Consider the following 12,417-nt stretch of genomic DNA (forward strand, 5'->3'; position numbering starts at 1 on the left):
TCCCTGGGCAGGTAAGCTCCCACCTCCAGGAGGCCCATCCTCCCACCTGACAGGCAGGGGGTGGCACTCCCCTGCCCTGCAGATATTTATCTGTCGCTGAAGGCTTACCTTAAGCCTTCCTAAATCTCCACACGAGGCAAGAAAACACAATGAAGCTAAACAAGGCGCAGCTAAAGCAGCTGGATTGGAAGCTGCTTCGGACGGGTTTTGTGGCCCCCGTCACCCTTCAGAGTCTCCAGAGTGGCAAATCCCCGTCTCAGGACCCACGAGGAAGCTGCCAACCAGAGTCCTAACTAGAGACACCGTAGGCGGGAGCTCCTAGAGTGAGGCAGGGTGGGTTGAGGGCCATGGGGGGCAGGGCTCAGGCCTGCAGCTTTGGATGCAAACCGGTCTCCCTAACCCGTCTCCCACTGGGTTACTGAATCGCCCTGGGCCTCACTTTCCTCTCCGTGAAGTGGGGGTGCCCGCATGAATCGCTGAGGGTCCACAGGAGCCGAGTGAAGAACACAGCACAACACCCGAGACACAGCAGGTCCTCAGCAGGCGGCGGCCTGCGGGAGGCCCCAAGGACACCCATGTCCGAATCCCCGAACCTGCGAGTACGTCACCTTCGTGGCAAAAGGGCCTCTGCAGATGTGCTCAAGTCCAGGACCTGAGATGGGAGGTGATGCTGGACTATCGGGGGTGGGGGGCCCAGGGTCCTCACGAGGTCCTTATGAGCAGAAGAGGCAGTCAGGGAAGGTGATGTGACCGTGGGGAGCTGCACCAGTGCTGGTGTGAAGGTAGAGGAAGGGGCCACGAGAAAAGGACAGCAGTGGGGCCTCGAGAAGCTGCAAAGGCAGGAAACGGATTCTCCCGGGAGCTTCCAGAAGGATCCAGCCTGCAGCCCAGGGGGACCCATGTTGGATGGAGTCTGATGTCCAGAAGAACAAGCTGATAAGATCGGTGTCTTTTAAGCTGCTACATTTATGGGTCACTTGTACCACACTAAGAAACGCATACAGTCCTCAATCTAAGCAAATTCCTCCCTGGAAAAGGCAGTGTGGGAGCGGAAAGTCCTACAGCCCATACAGACCAGGTGGTCTGGGGGCGTGGCCTCTGACTGCCCTGAGCCCACAGGTGTCTTGAAGGCATTCAATGTGAGTACATATTAGCATATAATAAGTCCTCAAAAAACACCACGTGCCCCTGATGCAGGCTGGAAGGGAAAGGGCCTTTGGTCGCATACACTAGTCCAAGATAATTAAGTAGGGTTTTGTTCAGTTTTGTTCTCTTTTGTTTAAAAAGGAGTGGAGGTGGGGAGAGGTGGCTGAGACAGTACCAGAGGCCACCAGGAGAGGGCAGCCTAGAGCCTGGGCAAAAAGTCACCAAAATTCTTAGTTTTTAAGCAAAAAGGGAGCGCTTTTACCAGCCCATCTTACAACATAGCACAGCCCTCTCTGAAGATTACAAGCAAAACAAGTGCCATGAGGTTTTACAAGAGCACACTTTCCACCCTTGACGGAAAGACAGTCACGCAGCTTACAGCATTTTGTATAGTGGAATTCACTGGGAGTAAGAATTGTTTTTTAATAAATGTTATTTATTTTATTTATCTTTGGCTGCACTGGGTCTTCGTTGCTGTGCGCGGGCTTTTCTCTAGTTGCATCGAGCGCGGGCTACTCTTCGTTGCGGTGCGCGGGCTTCTCATTGCAGCGGCATCTCTTGTTGCAGAGCATGGGCTCTAGGCACGCGGACTCAGTAGTTGTGGCTCACGGGCTCTAGAGCGCGGGCTTCAGTAGTTGTGGCGCACGGGCTTAGTTGCTCTGCGGCATGTGGGATCTTCCCGGACCAGGGCTCGAACCCATGTCCCCTGCATTGGCAGGTGGATTCCTAACCACTGCACCACCAGGGAAGCCCCATCGGAGTAAGAATTGCTTCTTCAAAGTCAGAATAACAGGAACATTCTTTGAAAAAATGAGTGCTGGCTTCCTCACTCGCTCTCAGTTTGTGCTTAGTTCTGGCATCCACCTAACCATGCTCCAAGGAAAAAGAAAGAAGGACACAAGGAAGGAAGGAGGGAAGGACCTAGAATCGGGGGCCCCTGCAAACACTGAGGACCCCAGAACCAGGCAGAAAGGACCACCTGCAGACGGAGGGCCCTCTCTCCCACACAGCCCCCGCATACCACAGAGGTGGTGCCAGGAAGCCCGGCCTGGTCAGGTGGGCGGCCTCCTTCAGACCAGGCTTGTCAGCTCTTCTCGGGAGCCTCATCGAGGTCCCCCAGGCTCTGAGCCGCAGCAGGAGTGGTTTATGACGCTGTCCCGAGCCTCAGCCCTGCCCCCATCAAGTGTGTGCCAGGACGGCTGGCTCCTGTAGGCTTTCTCTGCTGTGTCCCCAACGTGGGCAGAGTCTGAGAGCTGAGTGAGAGTGTGGTTCTGGGACTGTCTGCCACATGCCCGGAATCGCACATTCCTGCTGGCATCGCAAAATCCTGCTCTTCTAAAACCAAGGCCAGTTTTGCCAACCCAAGGTGTCCACCAAGTTTGGAGCCACTTCAGATGGGCCCTTCCACATCAGCAACTGCAGTCAAGCACTTCTGGAAAAACGGGGCCTCTGTTTGTTCCAAACGTTCAAGGTGAGAAACAATGAGCACGTCTGGATGCCTGATAATTGCCGGTTTTATGACGGGGCCCCTGAACATCTGGGGTGTCTCTTGTCTGCTCAAGTGCTCTGGAAACCATCTCCGTTCACATTACAGGGGAGATGTAAACAAGCTAAGAGCGTGGGTCTGAACATGAGGGAAAACAGCAAACTGCATGCATTTAGGCCAATCTCTCAACCTCCTCAATCTTCAGTTTCTGATCCAAACAATGGGAATAATTTTACCTCCCCAGAAAGGCTTTTGGGAGGATTACACGGGACGTGCGCCGAGGCTGGCACAGACCCAGCTGGGACGCAATGTTATAAGTATATAAAGTTTCACATTCCCTCATCCCAAGACTCCATTAAAATACATATTTCTGAAATGCAAAAATCTTAATCTTCAAACTGCAGCGTGGACGAGTCCGTCATCCTCACGTCTAACTGGTGTGTGTGCCTCTGAGATGAGGATTTTTATTTCATGACAGTTGACTAGAGAGGGCACAGGGGGTAGAGGGTGCTGGGGGGCGCTCCTGATCCGTGGCCTTAGGGACCCAGTGAGGAAGGCCAGGCACTAGCACCTCCCTCCGGGCTGCAGGGGGAGCAACAGAAGCAGGGGCCGGGCCCGCACGCGGTGCGGTGGCCGAGGGCAGGGGCCGCGGTCCTTGGCCTGCTTCTGGTTTTAAACACGGTATCAGGGCTCTCCATCGGCGTGAGCTTTGGCGCGTGGGCAGAGCATAAAGCAGGCTTTTCGTGCTTTATCACTGTGCTGTTCTTACCTCTTATCTGATAGAAGCCACTTTCTAAGTATATAAACTCTTTCTAAACCTCTTAACTCTGTGACCAGGCAAAATTATAGCAGGGAAAGGCTGCTGAGAAACCCAAAACAGCACTGGTCCCTGAAAAGGCAAGCCTGGCCCCAAAGACAGCCAGAGGGGTACCATGGTCTCCACCACTACCACGGGCTCCGGGTGCTCCTTTTCAGGGGACACCTGAGGTACCACCAATAGAAGGCAGTGAGGTCTGGGTGCTCAAAGGAGCCTCCTTTGGCTTCAAGAGCAAGGAAAGTCCTGGCTTAGAGCCAGTGGAAGCCACCCGCTGGGGCTCAGTCCTGCTTCACCTCCACTCAACTCCATGTCTTTGTTAAGACCAAGATTCCCAGTGCATAATCTCCTGGCTTCCTGGAAGAGGGTGGCTAAGACAGCCAGCAGAGAGTTCACATTCTGGGATGGGTGGATGAGATAGACAGCCCTGACTTAATATATGTAATGATTCAGTCATATCCTGGCCAAAGAGAAAGTCTGAAGTGGTGACTATTCATTTCGTCTGTTCACCAAATATGTACCGAGTGCTCAGACATGCTCTCTGCGATCCAGTGTGCTGGACGTGGATACTAATTTACAAAGGAGCAGAAGGACGCTAGAGCAAGAGTAAGGCCAAGGCCCAAGAAACAAAGGATGGATAGAGGCTCAGGGCAGAGCATGAAACATGCTCTGAGCTTCCAGAGGGAAAGACAAGCACTTGCTAGCACGCACAGCTCTTGCTTTCCCAAAGGCAGGGATTGCATTTAGCTGCACGTCACAAGAAACTCGACTGTGGTGTTTTATCCTTATTTTTCTCATCTCTCAGGGGACAGTGAAAGGTCTGCAGTTTTTCAAGGATGCCACCTGAGATCCAGTTCCCACTCCACCATCCTCACAGTCACAAGATGGCTGCTCTGCCCCAGACATCACATCCGTATTCCAGGCAGGAGAAAAAGGTAAGGGCAAAAGGAAGAAGGCATGGCCAGCTGAGTCTGTTACTCTTTACCATGAAAAAAACAGCTTTCCCACAAGTCTCATCTAACAGAAAAACCTAGTCAGATCCCATTGACCAGAAAAGGGCCATATTGCCACCTTGGTGTAAAAGTCTACCAGAGGTGTGAGTATATTAAACAGGGCTCAGTGTGAGCCAACCGCATCAGGACAGAAGAGGTTTCATTAGTAAGGAAGAGGTTCTGTTAGTAAGGAAAAGGGACAGAATGGATACTGGACAGGCAACCTGAAGTGTCCAGTGATTCACAGCACACAGGGTGGCTTTGTCGTGTGTGCCATTTATTTGAACATTCCGAGCAGCTCCCGCTTATCTGTGAGTTGACGGAGGGGACTCAGAAACACCACAGTGTCAACATTTTCCGGCTCATTCATGACTTCACTTGACAACACTGGTTGCACACCCACGGCCCCACAAGGCAGGCATGACACTGGGTGATAGGTGTGCAGTCAGACTCGCTCAGCGTCTGGTCCATGCATCTAGCGACACCTTCCACCCTGGCAAGAGTGTTACCTGTCTTCACAGAGGAGGGTAAAGAGGCTATTTTCAACATACTTGTAAAGACAAGATAGCGGTACTTCTGGCCACAGTCATTACATTGTGGCGATTTCTTAGATGCCGATTCCAGACCCCCGCATGCATTTGGTCTCTCCTCAACCATCCCTCCCTCTGTGTGACTTGATACACAAATGAGTCATTCGTTCTACAAGGCATTGCCTGTTACTCTGCTTTGGGTAGGGCGCTGGAAGCTGGGGAAACCTTTATGTGGCAGACACTGATGCTTGTCTCCTCGGTACCCATTCCTCCCGTCTTCCTTCCTAAGACGCCCAACTCTGCTCCAAGTAGCAATTTACTCATCTACCAGGTGATGGATCATAACAGGTCTATGTCAGACTGTGCAATTCTCTGCTTCCCAGCCTCCCCACCTCTTTCCACTGGGAGTGGAATGTGACCTAGTCCTTGCCAGTGAGAACTTCAGCAAGGGTTCTGAGAAAGTGTTTGTTTTTCTGATACAGGGAAGAGATGAAGATGGTGCTACTACTCCCTCCTTTTTCTAGCTTGCTGTGAACTCAAATGCAATGCCTGGAGCCACAGCAGCCAGTTTACAATGATCAGGCAATACACTGACAAACTAAAGATGGTAGAACGATAAGAATAAAGATTAGGCATGACATGGTGCCACTGACCTGATCAGTCCTTGACTACCTATCTCTTCACGGTTATGTGAGAAAAATTAAACCCCATTCATTTAAGATTCTGTTAATTGGGTTTTATCCTGTTGGCCCAGAACATTCTAAATGTTAAACCAGAGTGACGGGGCTGCTGCCCTCATGAACCTTACAGTTTAAGTAAGAAAGATGATTGACCAGATAATATAAATTCTCCAATGAGAAAGCAAAGTGTGGTCAAGGGCACAAGATGGTCATAAACTCACTGGGATATGGGAGAGGGAAGGCTTTTCTGAGGCAGTCTCAGTAAATGAAGTCATCAGAAACAAAGCACCTCTTTCTGTATTCTCTGAACTCGTGGGGCAATGTCCAGACCCCACTTCCCCTGCCCTGGCAGACAACATTTTCACACACATCACCCTCTTCTCCAGGAGCGAGGACAGATACGAGCCATCCGTGCTGGTTTCCCACAAAGCCGCCCCTCAATCTCCCATCCTTGTGGGGTTTTACCTTGAAGCTGGTCTGGGTTTTCGCAGAACTCTGCCCGCCATGAGAGAGCGATGCAGGTCAGCGCATCAGCTGCAGCCTCGGGCCGGGCTGACCGTTAATTATTAACGAAGCAGAGAAAAAGACACCAGCTTAGCCACTACCCAATGCTAAACTATGGTGCAGAGAACGCGCGGTTGTCACGTAAGGAAAAGGGCTCCACCATCCTGTTTTAGATATTACCATGCACCAGTGATCGTGGCCATCAGTGAATGATCCTGGAAACAAACCACGGGGTAACAGCGTGTGCAGTTACATTCGAGTGCTCGCCAGGAGGAGCACAGACGGGAAACGCAACGCGGAGGGGATCTAGGAACTACAGATCAGCTAAACAAACACTCCAGACGGCGTACGTAGCGGTTCTGCCCGCCATTCAAAAGGATCCCAATACCATAGTATCTGCTACCCTACTGGGGAAAACGGTTTTAAGCCTAATTAGCGTGAAATTTTTTGAATGCAAATGCTTTTTCATTTAGACATAAAACAAAATGCCACAACATTTCTTCCATCCATTTATCATCAACAAGTTAATTACTGTGTAACAAATCTCTCCTTCTGGAGCCTGGATGTTTGGGGCTGCCGGTGAGCTTACTCCGGCAAAGAGAAGGAACCGCAAAGCAGTCATTAACGGCTTACGGCGCATTTAGAATAAAACGGGGACTCTGTGAAGCTTTGCTTGTCAAATTAAGGTTAAGCTCTCTCCGCTGGCATAACTCAATTGTAAGTAGTCATTACCTATTTAACTTGATTCCTACCAGGATAACAGAAATATTGGGCCACTTATTTATTTTCGACACATGCATCTTCACTGTGGCCCTGTCGTTTGCAAAGTTTTCTACATAAACAGAGGTTTTTATCTGCCATGGCTTGAGTGTATGCAGTGGTAGCTTTTGCCTCCATATGTGTAAAATTATTTCTAAGATAAAACCTCTCTGTCCCTGAGAACACAGAGGGAGTGGCACACGCAGGTGAGGGAGATACTCTGTGATTTCCCCCTCAACCAGGTTTGGGTTGGGCCTCATCGCGGGTACAAGTAAGTGCAGAGAATATGAGTCTTGCATCCACACAGTCCGTGAGCTGGTCCAAGTTCACGTACGATGATGGACTCCTGGGGCATATGGGGCAGGCCAGCATCCAGCCAGCGACCAAGGCTTCCCCATCACATGGGCTAGGAGCAGAGGGCAGGTCAGCCTGGACCCGCACGGTCCACCAGGAGAGAGAGGAGATGCTAGCTGGAAATCTTACATTTTATTAAGAAAAGTAAGAGAATCATCTGTCATTCTCTTCCATAGTAGGTAGCATCTGCTGTTACAAAAATAGAGGTACTTTTTCTTAAATTTCTGAGTAAAATTGATATGCCAAGATCTTAAGTTTAGCTGCATCTTGGGGAGGTGGCAAGGATGCCAGCCTCAGGACACACAAACAGCAGGACCGCAGTTAGCCGCCCCTGATTTGCACTGAGAGTGAGAGAGTCTTCCGGGCCTTCTCTGTGCACACACAGGGATTCTCATAAACCCACAGATCCTGAAAGGCGGTCTAAAATGACACACACTGTGCAATTAACAAAGCATCTCTTGAAAACTCTTACCATAGATGCTCCCTCCCACAGCTACCCAGCCCGCTTCCAGGCCGACTGCCAAGAGGTTGGGGTTTTTTGTTGCTGTTTTTTGTTTTTTGATAATCAATGAAAGAGTCAATAGTATCACACCCCTATATTAATAGTCAACTCAGATGACAACAAATAAGTTAGAAAAGCTGGACTCGGTGCAAAGTAAGATCCTGATTAACATAACCAGGCACACACAGTAGGTCAACGAGCTGTCTCCACAGACAGGATGTGAAGAATCAACCAACTCTGTGAGCGTTCCCCCGCACACGAAGGATCTGCTGTCAGTGCTCGTGGCGGGGACGCCGTATTCCCTAAAACAGAAAACTGGGCAGGAAGTCAGCAGCCTGAGCATGATTTTGCCCTGAATATTGAAACTTAGCTTTGATGCTTCCACTAAAGTTTGTTCCCTCCATCACTTTGGAATCGGCTAAACGCAGCCGCTTCTGGGAAGCCGATGCGGGGAGGGAAGGCATGCGCCGAGGTGTCTGTGGTGCCAATTTGAAACCTCAAGGAAGAAAGAACTGATTTATTTCCCCTCCCATGCAAATAAAGGTTAGTTAGTTTGTCTTGAGAGGGAAACAGGTCGATATGCAGAATGATCTATTGTCATTTGAGTTCTGAAGCTGCCTCTGACTTCCCCATCACAAATGTGGATATCGTCCTGCGGTTACAATAAAGCTAATCGGCAGCTCCCTCCTGCACGTGTGTTTCCGTGCTGTCAGTGGGACAGTAATGAAAACTCATGGCACATTTGCGAACAGAACGTCTGTGGGCTTATTTACTGCGTCCCCAACAACATCGTCTGCTTTATCATGCATTTCAAAGCAGGGATAATTTGAGAATCCAGAATTTCATACACAAAAATACTTGGTAAGAAGGTCTCTCTCTCTGCACCTTATTTGGGTGACGCTACATCCGAATTCCAGTTTGTTGCCCAGGAAATGATTCACCTCACTCAAAAATGACAGGGATTCTGAATCAGTCACCTGTGCTGCAAAAGGCCTTTTAGGTCTACCGAGCTGCACCTCCACTGACCTCTCCACCATTTTTTTTTTTTTTTTTTGCAAAGAGCCTGGCTCAAAGCCAGCCGAGCCTCTTTTTCTGTGGGTGGTAATGTTTCCCTAATCCAGAGCATGGTATGCCATTTCATTTACATGTCTGCCTTACCTTTGAGGACCTTCTCTCCTTCCAGAATATTTTGGGAGATTAATGCCGTGTAATCTTCTTCAGAGAATCCAGCTTTGCAGGTCTCCCTGGCTGTAAGATCTCCATTGTGGGCCTGAGAACAAAAACAAGAGAGGTCAGAAAAAACACAGGTTCACAGAAATTGCATCCAACCCACGTTTAGTCGGGCCTCCTGCATGCAAGGTCTCCAGCTATGACAAGCCTTGGTCCACCAGAGCCTCCTCCCAGACATAATCTGGGGTCTGCCCCTGTGGTCTCCACGTTGGCCGGGGACAGGGGGCATGCAGCAGGGAGGGAGGGCCGGCGGATGGCGAGGCTGAGGGCCTGTCAGGGCCTCACCCACACGTGGCATAAGGGAAGGTCTGAGGACTGTCCAGCAGCAGAGCCAGGAGTTAGCAAATGCAGACACAGAGGAGGGGCGGCCAAGGGAGCAGGCTCTTGCCCGGGCCGTGTCACCCTCCCACCCCAGTGCTCAGGCTTGGGCCGAGGTGGGCCAGCAGGCCTTCTCCTCCCTGTGGTGGCCAGGAGGAAGGAGAGGGGCAGGGCAGGAAAGGAGATTCTCCAAGACTCAGCTCCACCTCGGAGCTTGGCTCTCGGGGAGGCTGCAGGGAGGCGGCCGAGGCTTCCGCCCACCCTCCAGTCCTACCCCTCCACTTCTTGGACGCTTGTCCACTTTTGGAGCCCTCATCTCCAGCCTAACCAGGCCAGAGCTTCCCTAACTGACCAAAGAAGGTGGGTGTCCTCCTGTCCTGTCCCCCGGCGCACCCTGGGCTATCCTGCCCAGTGTGAGGTCTAGAACCCTGATCGCTGGGAGGGCAGGGAAGTGCGGAGGTGGGCGAAGAGCCCCTCCCAGGCTGCGGGGAGTGGCAGCTAGGTCAGCTGCGTAGGGATGGGGAACGGAGGGAGAGGCTGCATGTGCGACGGGAAGCCAGCCCCGCGTCAGAAGAAGGAGCGCCACAGCTCCCGGCTCCGCAGCGAGCGCAGGAGCAGGGGCGCAGCCCGAGCCCCGCAGTCGCGCCTTCGCGGGGCCACCAAGCGGAACGCACCTCCCCGCCTCCTCCTGGCTTGCGCGCCGACGCCCGCCCGTTCTCGGCACCGGAGGCTGCCCCAGTCCGCAGCTCCCGGGACCCCGACGCCGGCCTGGGCGCGGCGCCCCCATCAAAAATCACCAAGGGGAGGCAGGGCAGGGCGCAGGGTCACTCCTCGGGTAAAGCTCCGCACCGCGGCTCCGTGCCTCGAGAACGAAGCTCCAAATACGACCGAAGCCCGGGGATACCTAACTCGCCCAGGAAAGTTTCCACCTGCCCGGGCGTGGGTCGAGCGCACCGAAGCGCCCGGAGCCTCAGTGGCGGGCCTCCGGCCGCGGGCACTGGTTTATTTACGAGGTTACAACAGCGAGGCCCTGGAGGAGCAGCGAGGCCGATCGGCCACGAGAGGGGGTTCCTGCAACTCTCGCGGCCCCGCTGCCTTACCCCAGGGGCGCCCCCCGGCGCAGCCTGCACGCTGCCCTCGGGACCTGCACCCTGCAGGCGCAGCGCAGGGCTGGGGACAGAGCTCGCGGGGCTCCGCAGGAAGAAGGCGGGTGCCCGGACCGTGCTCCCCGGTGCACCTCACCAGGCTCCTGCCTGGCGCCTGGCTCTCCGGCCCCGCTCCGAGCCGCGAGGGCCCCGCCGAACACTGGCTGCAGCAGGCGCCGCGGGAAGTCCGCAGCGAGAATGCCCCTCGGTCCACATCCGCCGCCCACCAGCAGCGGCGGTCCCTGCCAGCACCCAGAGAACGAGGACGGATGCGGCGCCGCGCCGGGAGCACCGGCCCCCAGCAGGGGCGGCCAGAGCCGGTGTCCCCAACACCCTGATTTCCGGCCGGCCGCCGCCAGCTCCCCTCGTTCTCAGCCCTGGCCCGGGCTGGGCTCGCCAACTCCGGAGGAGCGCGGCGAGAGGGCGACGGAGGGCTCGCCGGCTCCGCCAGCGGGCAGCCTGCCCCAGCGCGAGAGAGCCAAGCTCCGGGGCAGCGGCCGCGGACCTGGGGTGGCTGAGGGATGCTCGGCGGGTCCGCTTCGGGCAGAGCTCCCCGCGTCCCGCACTCCGCAACGCACCGCCGCTCCCCGCTGACCCGGCGGCTCCTCGCTCCTGCCGACCGCAGGCGGCTCCGCGGAGCGCGGGAGCCGGCTGGATGCAGCGGTGCGCGCGCCGGGGACGCCCGGCGCGGGCCGGGGAAGCCCGGGAAAGCCCCGCCGGGCGAGTGCGCGCCCCGCCGGCTCCGGGGGCGGCCCCGCGCTGCCTGGGCTGCCGAGCGGCCCGGACGCGAGGCGCAACTTACCCGGAGCGCGCCGGAGAGCGAGAGCAGCACGAGGAGCACGCCGGAGCCCACGGTCATCTTCCCCGCCGCGCCGCGCCGCGCCCCGGCGCCCGCCCGATGCCTGGCGCCCGGAGCCCGTTCCCCGCCGCCGCCCCGATAGCGCCGCTCCGATCGCGGCCGCCGCCGCTCAAGCGGGCCCAGCTCCTGCAGCCAGGCTGCGCCGCCGCGACTGCCGCCCGGCTCCGGGAGCGAGGCCAAGTCCGGCCGGCGGCGGGCTCCCTCGGGCGGGTGCGTCCGCCGGCCTCTCAGCCGCCCGCGCCTCTGTTCCGCGCGTTCGGAACTGCAGGTGAAGCCGCGCGGCGGCCCCGCCGAGGCCCCGCCCCGCCGCCCGGCCCCTGCGCTCGCTCGGCCTGACGCGGGCCTTAAAGGCGCCGCGCCCTCCGCGCCGCACCCGCGCACCCCGCGTCCCCGCCCAGCCGCCGCGCCCCACCTTACCACTCGGCCCGGACAGGGCATCTGGAACCCGGGTCAGCCGAAGGGGCCGAGGACACAAAGTCTACTGGGGAAAAAGGGGCGGGGGGAGCTGTGAGGTCTGAACAAGGGATGGTGGTCCCAGATCCCAAACTATGGGTACGCCTTGGGGATGGGGAGACCCTGATGCCTTAGTCCAGATCCCTGCCTGGGCCCACAGTGGGGGTAGGCACCCCCATCTGTCCTGTATGCTTCAGGTGTCTTCCCACTAACTCTCCTGTCCCAGGCCCACCTCCTGGCCTTGCGTATCTTTGGGGCTCCCAGGAATTAGCCCCGAGAGACCAGCCGATTAGGAAAGCGGAAAGCGCAGAGAGAGGGCCTGCAGGCTGCATGGACACCCAGGGTGAGGGAAAGCTCCAGATCTGGGCCCTGGCTGTGGTGGACCCTTAAGGACCAAGGAAGGGGCTAATTCCTGTTTGTGCATCAAAATACACTGTTAGGCCTGAGAAGCGAAGAAAGAATTTAGAGGCCCCAGGAAGAAAAGACAGAAACTCCCCCGCAGAAGAGCGGGCAGGAGCGCCAGCCGGACGGGCCAGGCGGGCCTGCTTGGGCGATTTCTGAACTGGGGGAACACTTCCTTAAGGGCTCATCAAGTGAAAAATGTGTACCGCTTGGAAAGTGAGTAAATGTTTCTGCACGTTCCCT

General features: G+C 55.4%; 1 protein-coding gene across 2 annotated transcripts; it reads right to left on the minus strand.

Annotated features, from left to right (window-relative positions):
• Window positions 1-7,112: 7,112 nt before the first annotated feature.
• LOC307198980 (uncharacterized protein) lies at window positions 7,113-11,879 on the minus strand. 2 transcript variants are annotated; one of them, XM_079946375.1, is made up of 3 exons: window positions 11,263-11,879; window positions 8,926-9,037; window positions 7,113-7,389 (listed from the first exon to the last, which is right to left on the minus strand). In XM_079946375.1, the coding sequence occupies exons 1-3, from the start codon at window positions 11,755-11,757 to the stop codon at window positions 7,238-7,240; spliced, it is 759 nt and encodes a 252-aa protein (XP_079802501.1). In that variant the 5' UTR covers window positions 11,758-11,879; the 3' UTR covers window positions 7,113-7,237. The 2 variants fall into 2 exon arrangements, with proteins under 2 accessions (XP_079802501.1, XP_079802502.1); XM_079946376.1 differs by lacking the exon at window positions 7,113-7,389 and having other exon boundaries at window positions 8,885-9,037.
• Window positions 11,880-12,417: the final 538 nt, after the last annotated feature.

Source organism: Stenella coeruleoalba (genome assembly GCF_951394435.1).
Source record: "Stenella coeruleoalba genome assembly, chromosome: 15".
Lineage (NCBI taxonomy): Eukaryota > Metazoa > Chordata > Mammalia > Artiodactyla > Delphinidae > Stenella > Stenella coeruleoalba.